This window comes from Strigops habroptila, chromosome 3 (assembly GCF_004027225.2).
Source record: "Strigops habroptila isolate Jane chromosome 3, bStrHab1.2.pri, whole genome shotgun sequence".
Lineage (NCBI taxonomy): Eukaryota > Metazoa > Chordata > Aves > Psittaciformes > Psittacidae > Strigops > Strigops habroptila.
In genome coordinates, this window is record NC_044279.2 from 1,574,395 (window position 1) to 1,590,344 (window position 15,950).

At 53.5% G+C, this 15,950-nt stretch overlaps 1 protein-coding gene across 5 annotated transcripts in view; it reads right to left on the reverse strand.

Annotated features, from left to right (window-relative positions):
• The window catches only part of TASOR2 (transcription activation suppressor family member 2), a 43,114-nt gene that overhangs the window by 4,788 nt on the left and 22,376 nt on the right, over positions 1 to 15,950 (reverse strand). For 4 of the 5 annotated variants that reach the window (XM_030479789.1, XM_030479788.1, XM_030479790.1 and 1 more), the window contains exons 12-19: positions 14,859 to 14,931; positions 14,676 to 14,750; positions 12,275 to 13,063; positions 10,125 to 10,361; positions 7,312 to 8,227; positions 5,702 to 6,233; positions 1,461 to 4,898; positions 209 to 334 (exon numbers count right to left, since the gene is read on the reverse strand). In XM_030479789.1, coding sequence (XP_030335649.1) covers positions 209 to 334; positions 1,461 to 4,898; positions 5,702 to 6,233; positions 7,312 to 8,227; positions 10,125 to 10,361; positions 12,275 to 13,063; positions 14,676 to 14,750; positions 14,859 to 14,931 — 6,186 coding nt within the window. The remainder of the gene's footprint in view (positions 1 to 208; positions 335 to 1,460; positions 4,899 to 5,701; positions 6,234 to 7,311; positions 8,228 to 10,124; positions 10,362 to 12,274; positions 13,064 to 14,675; positions 14,751 to 14,858; positions 14,932 to 15,950) is intronic. The other variant, XM_030479791.1, reaches the window with a different exon arrangement.

Consider the following 15,950-nt stretch of genomic DNA (forward strand, 5'->3'; position numbering starts at 1 on the left):
GGGTTGGAGCTGGAGGAGCTTTAAGGTCTCTTCCAACCCAAACCAGGCTGGGATTCTGTGATTCCATGGAGAGAACAGCGTATCTGCAGTCTGACATTTAAACCTGCAGCTCTTTAGGGTGTGAAATTAAACTAAACCCCTTCCAAATAGATCCTGACAGTAAAACCCAGTGGGGGTATGATAAGAACGGGTCAGACTGAGGCCTTACGCTGTGGATGTGTGAGGAGATGTCCTCGTTCCTGATGACCACGAGCAGCCTGTCAGTGTCCGGGCACTTCGCTTGGCAGAAGCTCAGGGGCTCGGTCTCCACGTGTCCTTCTTTCCTCAGCAAGGTCTGGAACAGGAACCGTGCGAGGTTTGTATGGAGAGCACCTTCACAACAGCAGTGGTGTGCTCCCAGCACACACGTGCCTGGGGACACGATGAGAGGAGCAGCACAGGGACCCCAACCAGGCACCCTGCGGTGTCCATCGGTCACAGGCACTGGGTGCTCCAGGCCAGGGCTCCAGCCAGAGGTGGAGGAAGCAGCCATTGACCTCTGTCAGCTAAAACCTGCTAAAGAAACACCTTGAGCACCTCACTGTGCCCTCACCAGGCCTCTGAGCAGCAAATCCTCCCATGCAGTCACCATCCGAACCCTTCAATGTGAGCTCGAGCAAAAGCCACATCACGGGGGTTGAGTTTGGGCTGTTCCTGCATTAACTCCCACCCGGTTTGGCCTGGGGGATGTTCAAGTGATAGGACAAGAGGAAACGGCCTCAAGCTGCCCCAGGGCAGGTTTAGATGGAGCTGAGGAACAATTCCTTCCCCAAAGGGTGCTCAGGCATTGGAACAGGCTGCCCAGGGCAGGGCTGGAGTCACCATCCCTGCAAGTGTTCACACCCCGTGTAGCCGAGGCCTCAGTGCCATGGGTTAGTGGTGGCCTTGGCACTGCTGGGGAAGGGTTGGGCTGGATGAGCTTAAACGTCTTTTCCAACCTTAATAAATCAACCTTCCAATATCTAAAGGGGCTCCAGGAAACCTGGAGAGGGGCTTTGGACAAGGGCCTGGAGGGACAGGCCAAGGGGAATGGCTTTAACCTGCCAGAGGGGAGATTGAGATGAGCTCTGAGGCAGAAGCTCTTCCCTGTGAGGGTGCTGAGGCGCTGGCACAGGGTGCCCAGAGAAGCTGTGGCTGCCCCATCCCTGGCAGTGTTCAAGGCCAGGTTGGACACAGGGGCTTGGAGCAACCTGCTCTAGTGGAAGGTGTCCCTGCCCGGGGCAGGGGTTGGAGCTGGAGGAGCTTTAAGGTCCCTTCACCCCAAACCAGGCTGGGGTTCTATGATTCTAACTTCTGTCAGCAGAAGCCAAGATGAAATGTCAGAGGTGGAACCAAACACAGTCTGTGTTGGATTGAACAAGCTCCTGCTGCTCTCAGCTCCCACCCCGGGGCCACCCATCCCCATCTAACCCAGTTGTTACCTTCACTCTTGCGAAGAAAGGCTCCCTGCCCGTCTCCACCAGGTAGAACATGCCACTGCGGCCACAGGCCTCCTTGGCCACGCTGCAGAGGTGGGAACGCAGCGAGCTGCACAGGTCTGTGATCATCTCCTCGAAGGTCTCCATCCTCCCGGGCAGGGATGCGCATGTCCACTCGCTTGTGTCCTCCCTGTGCACTGGGACGTGCTCTTGGCCCTGCGTCCCTGCCTCAGCCCTGCTCAGCATCACCCTGTTGAACTCATCAAAGATGATGGCAACGTCCCCCTGCGAGTCCTTGAGTTTGTGGTGGTACTTGAGCTTGCTGAGGTGGAAGCCCTGGCTCCTGCTTTGGGACCTGCTCCTCGTGTCACACGGAGTGTCCTGCCATGGGGTGCGCTGGTCCCCAGGCTGGTGCCAGCCGAGCCCGCTCGGCCACGTGTCCCAGGGCAGGACTGTCACCTGCAAAGGGCTCCTGCTCCGTGGGATGGGAGCTTCTGGCACAGGAGATGTCTCAGACATCACCCGGGGACAAAAGTCTTTTGGGAAGATGCTTTTGGAGGTAGAAAAAGGTGGTTTCCCACTCCTTAGGATGTGTTTTAGCTTATCGTGGAAACGGAGGCACTCCATGTCCAAAGTGTGCTGGGTCATTCCCTCAAACCCCCTCCAAGTCCCCCTTAGTGACCGTAACAAATGAGGCTGCCCCACACAATGTCTGTGCCTCTTCCAAGGCTCCTGGCACTTCCTGGTGACCACAAAGTTCCTGTAGTGCTTGGCAATCCCCTGCCTGTCCCTAATGGTGACACGTGGTGGGACGTGCTCGTTGCTGGTCTCCCCTGGGCTCATGGTCCAGCCATGCTCAGCCCATGAGCAGCTCCCCTCCATGCCCAGTGAGCCCCAATCCTCGCTGCGCCCCTCTGAGTGCACTGGGCTCCCAGAGGAGGAGCCCCAGTTAGTCCTTGTGCCTGCAGCATCCAGGGATCTGCTGTAGGAAGCTCTGGCTGTAAACAGGGACCATGAAGTCTCCTGGTTGGAGTCGCTGGAGGAAGCCTCAGGCAGATCTTCAAAGGTTGAATCCATGCGTGTGTCTTTGCTGGGGAGCCGCTTGGAGCTCAGGAGCCCATCTGAGACACCATCAGCATCACTCAGATCCAGGCTTTCTACAGAGAGCACCCTTTGTGCATGTAATGACAACACTGGGAAGGGGGGAGTGTGGATTTCTCTGTCTTTCACCTCTATGCTGGCCCAGTGCAGCTCAGGAAACACATCAGCTCCCTCAGCCTCGTGTTCCCCCTGGTTGCACCCAGACTGGAGCTCACACAGCGGCATCAGCAACTCCCCTGACAAAGATGATGCAGGACCGGCAAGAGGGAAGCTGCTTCCTCCTTCCAAGCCCTCAGGCACGATGGGTTCCTTCTCGTGGCTCCCTGCTGCATCTGCTGCTTGGTCCCCAGGGCTGGCACACGTGGGGCAGGTGTCCATGCAGCAGGACCACGGGGCAGCATCTGAAGCAGGACTCATGTCAGCAGACAGCACCCTGGGGTGCTCACTGAGCACTGAATCTGGCTCAGTGCTGTGCAGACCTGCCTTGTGTCCGTGTGGAGGAGAAGGAGGCATCAATCCCGGGTCACCAGGCACAGGCACATCCACGGGGGAGCTCTCTGCTGGCTCTGCAGAGCAGGGACCTGTGTCCTTCCCCACCTCTTCTGCACATCTGGGTTCTAAGGAGCCATCCAGGCTCTCAGCAGCCACACTCACCTCTGCAGCACCTCCTTGCTCACAGGACTCCTCGTGCTGGCACAGGACTGGCCTCCGCTCCTTTTGCTCTAACAGGCAGTGGTGGGGATCTGTGTGTCCACCATGGGGTGGAGAAGCAGAAGGGGGACCATGGGCAGATGGGGACAGCCCATTTGGGCTGCTCTGCTGCTGCATGGGGTGTTCCTCCATGGCAGACATCCCCTCCCTCACTGAGGAGGAAGGCTCTGGTTCCAGGAGGGGATGAAGAGAGGTCTCTGGCTCCTGCAGTGTGTGAGCCACCATTGCTGTGTTCCTCTTGTTGCTGCTGAGGGACTCCTCTGCACTGAGGCACACATCATCACTGTCCCCAGCTTCAGAGCCATCTGCTAAGGCTGTGTAAGCAGAGTCCTGGCCATCGCTTGCTCCTGGGGGCTCCCCCAACACATCCATGCAGTTGGCAGAAGGGATGTTACTCTGTTCTTCCACCAAACCCTTGTCCCCTTCTCGGTTTGCTTCACTCAGCAAAGCGAGCTCAGCACCAGCATCACCTCCACACCCTTGGGAAAGGCTGCTGCTCCCCCCCACATCACCCTGTGATGGAGACTGGATGCTCACCATGGTGTCCTGGTCCTCTGGAGCAGCGCCAGGACCTGCTGCTCTGTCAGGAGGTGTGATGCAGACAGAGCTGGAGTCAGGGGACAAGGCCAGTGAGAGGCCCTGGCTGCTCGGTGACCAGGGACCAGCAGCTTTGCTCCCAGCAGATTCCCACCCTGCTGCACAGTCCTTGTCTGGCCTCTCCAGGCTGTCCCCAAGTGTGTCTCCAGCAGGTCCCAGGTTGCCTGTAACGCTGTCTGGCTGTGTCCCACCAACCAGGCTTGGCTCAGATGGTGATGGAGGCAACAACCTGCTGCCACAGGGTGACCCCCCATCAGCTGCACTGGCTGTTTGTGCCAAACCAACACCCTTCACCTCTGCATCTGGGGTGGCCAAAGCCTCTTCCAGCATGTCCAGCCTTGGTGCCACCTCCCCAGGAAGCCCTTGAGGGCCAATCCCAGTCCCATCTGACAGCTCTGGCATTGATCTGCCTGGGCAGGAGGATGCTAAGGCAGGAGGGCTGGGCACAGGGACACCAGAGCCCTCTGGCCATGCTGGATTCACTGGGTTCTGCTCGCTGTGGTCACAGTCCACGCTGTCATCACTGCTTTCAGAGAATGCCAAAAAGCCAGGCTCCAGCACTGTGCTTTCACATTCAGAGTCCTCCTTCTCCTCTTCTACCTCCTCCACCTCTTCCTCTGAATATCCAAAGAGGTCCTGTGATTCCCTCCCTTCTCTCCTGGCTCCACCAGGCTTTGCATTTCTGGGGCTTGCTTCTAAGAACAGCCAACCACAGGGCCCTTGAGGTCCATCACTGGTGGCCCAGCTGCTGTCCTCAACCTCTGTACAGTGCCCAGTGTCTTCTATGCTCTCTGTGTCCTCGGGAGGGCCGGGGCCATTCCCTGACCCTGCTGTCCTTCCACTCTCCTGCTGCTCTCCATGTCCATGCAGTGCGCATGGGGCATCTCTCCAGGGAGCTGAACTGGGATTTGGGGCTTGGCTGCATGGGTTTTCCTTGCCCAGCACAGTTGGGGGCTTGCTGGTATCACTGAGCTCATCAGAAGGGCTGGGGGTGACTGTAGCATCCATCGGTCCCTCCTTGGGTGGCTCCTCCTGAAACAACACGATTCAGAGGTTAAAAAAGAAGAGATTATCAAAAGAATATCAAAATATCTTTGATATTAATATCAAAAGACCAGCAGGCTGAAGGAGGTGATCCTGCCCCTCTGCTCTGCTCTGTGAGACCCCACTTGCAGCACTGTGTGCAGTGCTGGGGTCCCCAACATCAGAAGGACATGGAGCTGTTGGAGCAAGTCCAGAGGAGGCCACGAGGATGAGCAGGGGCTGGAGCAGCTCCCGTATGGAGATAGACTGAGAACATTGGGGCTGTTGAGCCTGGAGAAGAGAAGCTGCGTGGAGACCTCAGAGCAGCTTCCAGTGTCTGAAGGGGGCTACAAGGATGCTGGAGAGGGACCTTCATCAGGGACTGGAGTGATGGGACAAGGGGTGATGGGTTCAAACTGAAACAGGGGAAGTTCAGGTTGGAGATAAGGCAGAAGCTCTTCCCTGTGAGGGTGGTGATTCCCCAACATGGACACTGTTAAGATTGGGCTCGATGGGGTGCTGGGACATCTAGTCTGGGTCATGCTTTGCCTAGAAAGGTTGGACCAGATGATCCCTGAGCTCCTTTCCAACCTGGTATTCCATGAGTCTGTGACCCTATGCCTGTGGCAGCCACGTGGGGCAGCTAAATGCTGGTGAACACTTCTCAGTCCTGCTTTGGGAACCTCCACTACCTGCCTCTAATTGACCAGCGAGCACCTCTGCTCCACTCCTCTCACAATATCCTATTCCTATAAGCACAAGATGCATTTTGTGCCCTGTAGACTCTTATCACCCACCCCCCAAGCTCCTACCACAGTGATGGTTGAGGTGTCATGCCCGTGCTCCTCAGGAATGGCTGCAGGCTCTTTGTCTTTCACAGCCAGGCTCTCCTCAGCACGTTCAGGTAGGGAAAGGCTCTCAGGACAGCTTGTGGAGGAAGGCTCCTCCTCCCCACAGGGCATCTCTCCTGAAGAAGATGACACTGTGCTATCAACAACACCAGGAGTCCCATCAGCATCAGTCTGAGAGTCCGCAGGGCTTTGCTCTGGGTGCAATTGGCCCTGGTTACGTGTGGTGTGATCCAGAGAGCTGCTGGGAGTCTGGTCAGGGTCTGAGCGAGAGTCTGCAGGGCACTTCTCCAACCCAGAACAGTCCTCACCATCATCACTGAAATCAAGGAAGTCCCAAGTGGTGTTTATTGAGACATACTTCTTGGGGTTGCTGTGCTCCACCACTATCCTCGTGCTGCTCAGCAGTTTGGGTTTGCTGTAGAAGAGAGCCACCCACATGTGAAGTATCAGCTTCACCTCTTCCACATCTTCAGGGAGATTAGGGTTCCAGGGCCTGGAAGAGAAAGCAAAAACAGCCTCAAACATCTTCATCCTCCCTCCAGGTGACTGGCACGAGTTATCTCCTGGTCCCCCACAGTGCTAAGCCCCAGTGCAGGGGGTTGCAGATGCCCAGCTGCAGCCATAGATCACTTGATGCAGTTGTTCCAGCTTATTGGAATAAAGAGAAACTCACAGCTGCAAAGTAGGGTTTGGGTTCATGGCTTTAGAGATCAATTCCAGCTGCAGCACCACAGGAATCACGGGATGGTTTGGGTTAGAAAGGACCTTAAAGCTCCTCCAGTTCCAACCCCCTGCCAAGGGCAGGGACACCTTCCACTAGAGCAGGTTGCTCCAAGCCCCTGTGTCCAACCTGGCCTTGAACACTGCCAGGGATGGGGCAGCCACAGCTTCTCTGGGAGAAGTCTGTGCCAGCGCCTCAGCACCCTCACAGGGAAGAGCTTCTGCCTCAGAGCTCATCTCAGTCTCCCCTCGGGCAGGTTAAAGCCATTCCCCTTGGCCTGTCCCTACAGGCCCTTGTCCAAAGCCCCTCTCCAGGTTTCCTGGAGCCCCTTTAGGCACTGGAGCTGCTCTAAGGTGTCCCCTTCAGGAGCCTTCTCTTCTCCAGGCTGCCCCAGCCCAGCTCTCTCAGCCTGGCTCCAGAGCAGAGCTGCTCCAGCCCTCGCAGCAGCTCCGGGGCCTCCTCTGGCCTCGCTCCAGCAGCTCCACGTCCCTCTTGTGCTGTTGCCCCAGAGCTGGATCAGCACTACGGGGGGGGTCTCCCCAGAGCGCAGCAGAGGGGCAGGATCCCCTCCCTGACCTGCTGCTCACGCTCTGGGGGTGCAGCCCAGCACACGGGGGGGTTCTGGGCTCAAGCGCACACTGAAGCCAGGTCATGGGGAGCTTTTCATCACCCAACACCCCCAAGTCCTTCTCCTCAGGGAAGACACTAGCTTTAACACAGCAAAACTGGGCTTTTTAGCACAGGGAAAAGCGTAATTATCAAGCTAAGCAAAAATAAAGCAAAGAAAGCCCCTTCCAGAAGCACTCCAACAGGAGACATCCTCTGCAGATGGCCTTCCAGAGCAACTTACCCATGCAGCGCACGGTTGACTGTCTTCTCCAGGGCATCATTGGTGTATCTGCTGTCCAAATGGAACAGATACTGTGCATCCCAGTGGCACGTCACCTTTATGGACTCACCACAGATGTTCACTGCGTGGCTCTTGGCAAAGTCCTCCTTCACCCTGGGGTGGCTCCTGCGCCTCACGGCTATGGCCTGCGGGTGTCTGCTGCTCTGCTGGTGCCTGAAGGGCAGCACCTTCCCAACCAGGGGTCTTGCTCGGGTGCTCTTGGTCCCATTTCTGGTGTTTGCTGGTGCAGGGTAGGAGGTACCTTTGGGACACACACGTTTCTTTGAGCGCTCAGGCATGTGTGAGGCGTATGAGTGCTCAACAGAGATGAAGGTGTTACTGTTCACCTTGTTCACCTTGGCAGCTTTTGGAGTCTCTTCTGGAGACAACGGACAGGGTTTTGCTGGCCTGGGCCTTAACCTCTTCTTCATACAGAAAACCCTGGAGTTTATCTCCCTGGGAACAGAGGCCAAGTCATTTAAGTCTTTGTTTTCAGCAGGACGAAGCTTCTTGTTTGGCACTGCTTTGCTAAGAGGGGTGTCTCCCTTTGCGAGCCGTTTCACCCTGTGGTATTCATGGTCGGAAGCAACACGTAAGGATTTGTTCTTGTGATGGCTTTGCTGCTCCTCTGGAGAGTCACTGGAGGGGCTGCAGGACTCAGCCATCACCCCATCGTCCACGGGGACAAACAAAGGAGTACAGGAGCCCAGAGCCAGGTCAGCCAGCAAGTTCAAGGCATGGGGCTCGCAGTTGTTCCCCTTCGGGTTGATACCAGGATCAGCACCCCCATCTGGGCAAACCTCACCCGTTTTGCTGTCAACTCCGTGGTGTTGGGAAGAAGCTTCTCTTGGGAGGACAGAGGATGGCTCCTGGTGCTCTGAGTGAGGAAAACAAAGAGATTAAACAAAGGCCACATGGCTCTGCCTTGAGAAGGGGTTCAAAAGGCTTTCAGTTTGGCAGGAAAAACTGTCTCTCCAATGTGGAATTTACACACTTAAACCAAACCCCATCTCCATGGACATGGCTACTACAGAATGATCCAGAGTTGGGAATCTAAGTGATTTTAGGAAGGGAGCTTATTCTCAGAACTAGAAGGCATGGGATCCAAAGGGAACAAAATGTCCCTTGGCCTCTGTGCACAGGGTTGTTGTTTGGCCACTTAAATACAACCTGAGATATTTCAGATGTTTCCTTCATCCTTTTTATTTTGCTTTACATTTTATTCTAGTTTGAGTATTTGGAATCTTCCCAGCTGACCCCTGTGCTGTGCTTTCAATAATCCATTGCAAAACTCACCCCAAACCTCTCAAACACAGAGGAAACCCACGGTGCCCTCATGCTTCATACTCCACACCCTCCCTAGAGCACAACCTGTCCCTGAGCTGAACCTCAGAGCACACATAGAAACCTTTCTTCACAAGCCAGACTTGTCCAGCTTCATCCACTGCAACCCAGCAGCCTGATGCTGGCACTTTGCACCCACAGCCTTGGCCTCTCTGTGTGTTAGGATCCAAAGGCAGCCACAGCACAGCAAGTAAGTGTTCATGTAGTTTTCAGTGTTAAAAATGCCCCTCACCGTGGCTCTAGGCCCATGTTTGTGAAGTCATTAAATAAAATTAATGTCTTCTACTAAAAAACAGCACAAAAAGATCTCCCTTCAAGTAAAACCTTATTGAATCACATCTGTGTCAAAGTCCTGTGTGTTACATTTCATTTCCTTGAGAACTGCATACCCATATCTGCATATTCAATATCTGAAGGGGGCTCCAAGGATGCTGGAGAGGGGCTCTTCATCAGGGACTGGAGTGATAGGACAAGGGGTGATGGGTTCAAACTGAAACAGGGGAAGTTCAGGTTGGATATAAGGCAGAAGCTCTTCCCTGTGAGGGTGCTGAGGCGCTGGCACAGGGTGCCCAGAGAAGCTGTGGCTGCCCCATCCCTGGCAGTGTTCAAGGCCAGGTTGGACACAGGGGCTTGGAGCAACCTGCTCTAGTGGAAGGTGTCCCTGCCCGTGGCAGGGGGCTGGAACTGGAGGAGTTTAAGGTCTCTTCCAACTCAACTAGGCTGGGATTCCGTGAGGGGCAGCATCTGATACACACATACTGATGAAAAAAGCCACATTTCAGGAATACGTGGCAATAAAAGGCCAAGAAGGATGGAGAAACTGAGCTGAGGTGCCTGAACCTGTCTTCAAAGCCTCCAGAAAGGGGAAAAAGACCAGAAACAGTTGAAAAAAGACATCAAAGTATGAGAAAACACAACAAACTAACAAAAATCGACTCTCCTGATGCATCCATTATGGTCTTGGCATCACAATACTGGGTCCCAGTTTCACTGCAGGCTCCCAGCCAGCACCTGCAGATGCCACACTGAGGTATTGCCCACTCAGGGGCTGCCTCTCAACTGTGCTGCAGCCTGCATGGCTGTGACAATTCCACTCTTCATCCCAGCAGTTTGCCAGGGATGCAAACTGAAAGAACAGGAAAGGACTCACAAGAGCCCCCGTGTGGTTTGTCCGTCCTGTAACAAGGATTTTCACCATCACCTTTGTGTTTTATACCGGGCTGGGTGCTTTATACACCCAGTTTATACAACTGGGTGCCTGCAGGCTGGGGGGCAGCAGCACTCAGACCCCAATCCATATCCCCAGCACTAAACATGATAAAGCCCTTTTGGCTGTTGCCAAATGTGCTGTCATGACCATCTGGTTGTGACCTGCCTGTGATGTTTGATGGCTCAGCTTTTAAAGGCAAGATTCCCATAGGGAACAGCACTCTTACCTGCTTGCTTTTTGACTTGAGGTTTTGAGGAGCTTTTAGCCACACGTTTTAACATCTTCCTTTTCGCTGGCTTTGTGATGCTCTCAGCAACAGGAGCCTTGTTTGTGTCTGGCTTCTTCAGTAGCTTTGGTCTCTTGGTTTCCAAGGCAGGAGCATCAGGAGCTGAAGTTTCCTTCTGAACAGCTCCAGACTCTGTTTGCTGCACAATTTCTGCAGACAGGATCTCTGCACCTGGGGCAGGGAAAAGGGAGAGCATCACCTTTGGTTTGAGACATAGCAGACTAAAAAGGAGTCATTGCAAAATACCCAGTTAAGGAACATGAGTAAAGTATAAGGAATCACAAGGAAAAGACAAGGGGTGATGGGTTTAAGTTACTCCTGGGAGATTCCAGTTGGACACAAGAGGGACATGTTTCACCATGAGAACAATCAGCCATTGGAATCATCTCCCCAGGGAATTCCTCTGCATAGGACCCTTAAGCTTTGGCTGGGACATCTAGTCTAGGTCATGCTTTGCCTAGAAAGGTTGGACCAGATGATCCCTAAGGTCCCTTCCAACCTGACATTCCATGATTCTATGAATGTGGAATGCTTTAGAAGGGATTGGCAGCAGCAAGAGTAGTCTTCCATGACTTTGTTTATGCATCCCAGCTTCCAAATGGGTTTGTTACTGATGGGAGTGATCAGTGAGCAGTTATTAACAGTTAAGCATCACTTTTAAAACTCATTAAAAACTTGTTTTCCTGACCTGGAATAGGTTTTCTCCAGGGAAAAAGTCACACTAATCCCTGCCTGGCACAGGAAGTAGCCTGAAGGCACTTCTTTACCTCTCCAAGAACCACAAGTACCTCTCCTAGATCCACCAGCAATGCCACCCTTGAGGCAAGGTGCCCCAGGACTGCGACTCAGAGGTGACTTCACCCCACACTGCCACCCCCTGTGCTGCACAAGAGCCCATTCCCACAGTCACTGCCCTACCTGTGGTGTGTGTAAATGTGAGGGGAGGTTGCAGAGGATGGCACTAACTTTGCAGTGCTCCTTTGGATGTTTTTGGCTGTGTTTCATCACCAAGGCTGAGATTCATCTCAACCTGCTTTGAGTGTCTCTGTACATCTGGCAGAGGCTTAGGCTGGCTCAAAGGGACAGGTTTAACTATCTTCAGCAGCGAGACAGGAGCCTTCAGAGAACAATTTATGCCATTGACACAGCCCACATGAGCAGCTCAGGCCAGATACCAGCTTTCAGCAGAGTAACTTGGGTAGGATCAATGTCACACTCCCAGTTTTCAAGGCCACAGCAACAAAGATGACTCAGGGAGTCACAACGTGACCTTGTAGGTGGCTGGTTATCTACGGAGCCTGGTTATCCAGAGCCTGGAACAGCCATTTCTTTGGAAACTGCTTCTTGCCTGAGCCATGGACAGCCTGTGGATAAGGGATGCAATAACCATGGCCTGGCTGATGTCTTTGTGCACCATCACCCCATCAGCAAAAGGAAGGCAACAGCATGGACCACTGCACTGAAACCCCCTGTCACAGCCCTGGACTCCTTCCCAGCTTGAACAAGAGACTGTGGAGACATCACCATAGACCTGTTTCATACAATCCCAGACTGGTTTGGGTTGAAGGGACCTTAAAGCTCATCCAGCTCCAACCCCTGCCACGGGCAGGGACACCTTCCACTAGAGCAGGTTGCTCCAAGCCCCTGTGTCCAACCTGGCCTTGAACACTGCCAGGGATGGGGCAGCCACAGCTTCTCTGGGCACCCTGTGCCAGCGCCTCAGCACCCTCACAGGGAAGAGCTTCTGCCTCAGAGCTCATCTCAGTCTCCCCTCTGGCAGGTTAAAGCCATTCCCCTTGGCCTGTGCCTCCAGGCCCTTGTCCAAAGCCCCTCTCCAGGTTTCCTGGAGCCCCTTTAGGCACTGAAGCTGCTCTAAGGTCTCCCCTTAAGGAGCCTTCTCTTCTCCAGGCTGAACCAGTCCAGCTCTCTCAGCCTCTATTTCATAGGAGAGGTGGGCTCAGGAGGTGTCTGCTTGCTCTGGGCACCCGAGGGGCTGGGAAAGGGACATTGCTCCTAGTGAACCCTGAGCATCCCAGCTTCTGCAGAAGCAGAAGGAAGTTTAGTCCCATTTATACAGCACTTACCTCTTTTCCTTCTCTGTGGCAACTGCAAGTTGGGTAATTTAAGTGTGGGCTCATCGGAACTGTCTCTGAATCCTGGCTTTTTAGGATAAGATAAAGCAAGGTTGACCTTCTTCTTGGTTGCTTTCCTGTTCTTGCTGCTTTCCCCCATTTGCTTCTTGACGAGTGGCAATTCATCCTTGGTGCTGGCTGCAGCCTCTCTCGTGGGTTTTCTCCTGCTCCTCTGCACCCAGAGCTTGCTGGCTGAGCTGACATCTTCTGCAGGCTTTTCACCACTCTGGTCCAGCCCCAGGGTGGGCTTTGGGTTTTCACTTCCGACTTCTACCTCTGCTGCTGTGTTGAGGATAATCAGGGCTGGTGGTACAGCTGAAGACAAGTCTGTTTTACCAGCAGCCTCTGAATCACAGCAAAGAGACTGAGCAGCACCAGTCACACATCCTAAAGCAGTTGACAATGTCAGAGTGTAGCTGCTGGGATCAGAGAGGTAACTCTGCAGCTGGGAGAAGGACTCCTCTGAACACTTCTTGAAGGGATTAATACATTCATCCTCAGCTGGTGAGAGAAGAGAAGAAATGGGAACTTCACTGCTTTGGCCAGAGTTGGACTTTGTGTTTTGATCAAGCTTTGAATACTCCTGGAAGTGGTGTTTGACATATGTGCTGGGACTGACTGTGTCCTGCCCTGAAGAACTGGTGGCTTTCTGTAAGGCATAGTGGAGCCCAGGCAAAACTGAGGCTATTTTTAATGAGATGTCACTCTTTCCCTTTTCATCTCTTGGATGGTGCTTTGCAGCTATGGAAGGAAAAGAAAAGCATTTTACTCCTATTAAAACCAGGATTCAATTTCCCAAATCGCTTCCCTGTTACATGCAAAGAGAACACGAAAGCAATGAACAAGCCCCAGAAGCTGACCTACAAAAAGCTAATCCCAGGGTGATGTCCTGCTTTGAGGGATGCTGAAGGTAGAAAAGAATTGCTAAGATGAAAGGCTGCTGTGATATCAGTTAGCCCCATTATGCAGGAAATTACCGGGGGAGATCACACACACAGTGGTCTAATTCCCTTCGTTCCAGCAATTCGCACTAAATCCAACATTTAGGGCACTCGGAGCTCTCAAAACACATGGGTTTTGTTGGGTTTTTAAACCTGCTTCAGTACAGGGCTGCCCATGGAGAGTGTTTAGGCCAGCACCACTTTCAGATCACTTGTGTTGTGTATGTCTCTGTTCAGATGCTGCTGTTCAGCTCCATCTCTACCTACTGTCAGCATGGGAGGACCCACTTCACTTGAAGACACCACATTAGTGCTGTGAAGTGGGATGGGGAACATGGACTTCCCAAGCAGCCCTGGGCACTGGATAAATAAAGAACATGAACCCCTGGGTGATCTTCTAAAGCTGGAGGACTGATGCTACCGAAAGCAGTTGGTGTTTCTCATTTCAGCAGGACTAAAGCCTATCATTAAAGTGTAGCTCCCAACAGGAATCAACATGAAGGAGCCCCAAGGCTCAAGGGTGGCCCCCTCTCAGATGTCACCATGAAGCAGGCTTTGCTTGGCACAGCAGTGTCCCCTCAGTGTCCAGAAATGCCTGTGATATGCAGAGCCTGTCAGTGGAATCTCTTTCTGCACAAGCCAGACTTATCCAGCTCCATCCGCTGCAGCCCAGCAGCCTGATGTGAGCACTTTGCACCCACAGCCTTGGCCTCTCTGTGTGTTATGATCCAGCTCTGAGGTTTCTTTTGGCTACAGGACCAAGCTGACATTGCCCTTCCCCATCCCATCTCTTCCCAGTAGGTGTTTCTCTTCCCTCCCAGACATGTGATATTTGTTGCCTATTGGTCCTTGTTACCAGCAAGCCCAGGCAGAGCTGTGAGCCTGCTCCCAGCTTCCTGCCTCTGCTGCTGGCTCTGGAATGCTGCGGCTCCTCTGTATAGCAGGCTTGTTCTGCCCCACATTCCTCCTGAGGCTGTCTGGACAGGAAGGGAACAGATTCAGAGGCTGCTTGTTTTGAAACAGGAAACATTATTCATGCTCCGAGTCTGAGCTGAGTGAGTTGGGGCTGTTGAGCCTGGAGAAGAGAAGCTGCGTGGAGACCTCGGAGCAGCTTCCAGTGTCTGAAGGGGGCTACAAGGATGCTGGGGAGGGACCTTCATCAGGGACTGGAGTGATGGGACAAGGGGTGATGGGTTCAAACTGAAACAGGGGAGATTTAGGTTGAATATAAGGCAGAAGCTCTTCCCTGGGAGGGTGCTGAGGCGCTGGCACAGGGTGCCCAGAGAAGCTGTGGCTGCCCCATCCCTGGCAGTGTTCAAGGCCAGGTTGGACACAGGGGCTTAGAGCAACCTGCTCTAATGGAAGGTGGTGAGGATCCCACACCCAAAACACAGCAAAGGGAACGTCCCTACCTTTCAGTCCCATTGACCGGGAAGAGGTGAACAGGAACAGGGCCAGGAGGCTGACAGGCTCCTTGGGGTCAAACCCTATGGCAGAAAGCAACAGGTTTTGTTTAGACTGAGAGTATCCACCCTCTGTCCCTAAACCAGAGCAGGATGTTTAAGCACAGCTATTGGCTTCTACATTGGTCTTACCATCATCTCGTGCCAAGGCGGAGGACGTGAGGAGGATAAGGACTCCTTGATCTTGTAAATATTTGATGATTGCCTACAATACACAGAGAAAGTTAAAGTAACCACTCCCTTTCCTTCTTAGTACACTTTATATCACTCAACAGGACTCTCAACAAGCCCTGCTTGCTGCTGAACCCGTGCCAACAACACCAGCTCCTTCCCTGTTGAGGAGGACACTGTTTGTTTCATGCCACTTGGGTCAATTTGGAACTGTAACCAAAAGTATTCCATTTATGTTGTTATTCAGCTCTCAAATCCCTCCAGCCTGTTCCTTAATAAATAACTATGCTCAGCCAAACCAGCTGCAATTAATGGATAAGGTTAATAATTGTAGTCCCTCTGCAGTTCAAAAGCCCCTGGGCCTCCCAGCCAGGAATAGCTTTTCACAGCCCAAGGGGAAGGTTTTCCCAGCAGGAAAAGCAAAGCTGGACACCAACATCTGACAAAATACACCCAAACTGTTCCAGCCACAAGGCTGAGTGAAGCTCAGGCCACGCAGCTTCCTCATTAGCAGTGTTCAGCTCTGGGCCCCTCACTACAAGAGAGACATTGAGGTGCTGGAGCGGGGCCAGAGAAGGGCACCGGAGCTGGTGCAGGGCCTGGAGCACAAGTGTGATGAGGAACGGCTGAGGGACCTGGGGGGGTTTAGTCTGGAGAAGAGAAGGCTCAGGGGGGACCTTCTCGCTCTCTGCAACTGCCTGACAGGAGGATGGAGCCAGGAGGGGGCTGGTCTCTGCTCCCAAGGAACAAGGGATGGGACAAGAGGAAACGGCCTCAAGCTGCCCCAGGGCAGGTTTAGATGGAGCTGAGGAACAATTCCTTCCCCAGAGGGTGCTCAGGCATTGGAACAGGCTGCCCAGGGCAGGGCTGGAGTCACTGTCCCTGCAAGTGTTCACACCCCGTGTAGCCGAGGCCTCAGTGCCAGGGGTTAGTGGTGGCCTTGGCACTGCTGGGGAACGGTTGGACTTGATGAGCTTAAAGGCCTTTTCCAACCTGGTTGATTCTGTGATTCTATGACAGACTCTGCTGAGCCTCAGAGGCTCTGTCTCAGAG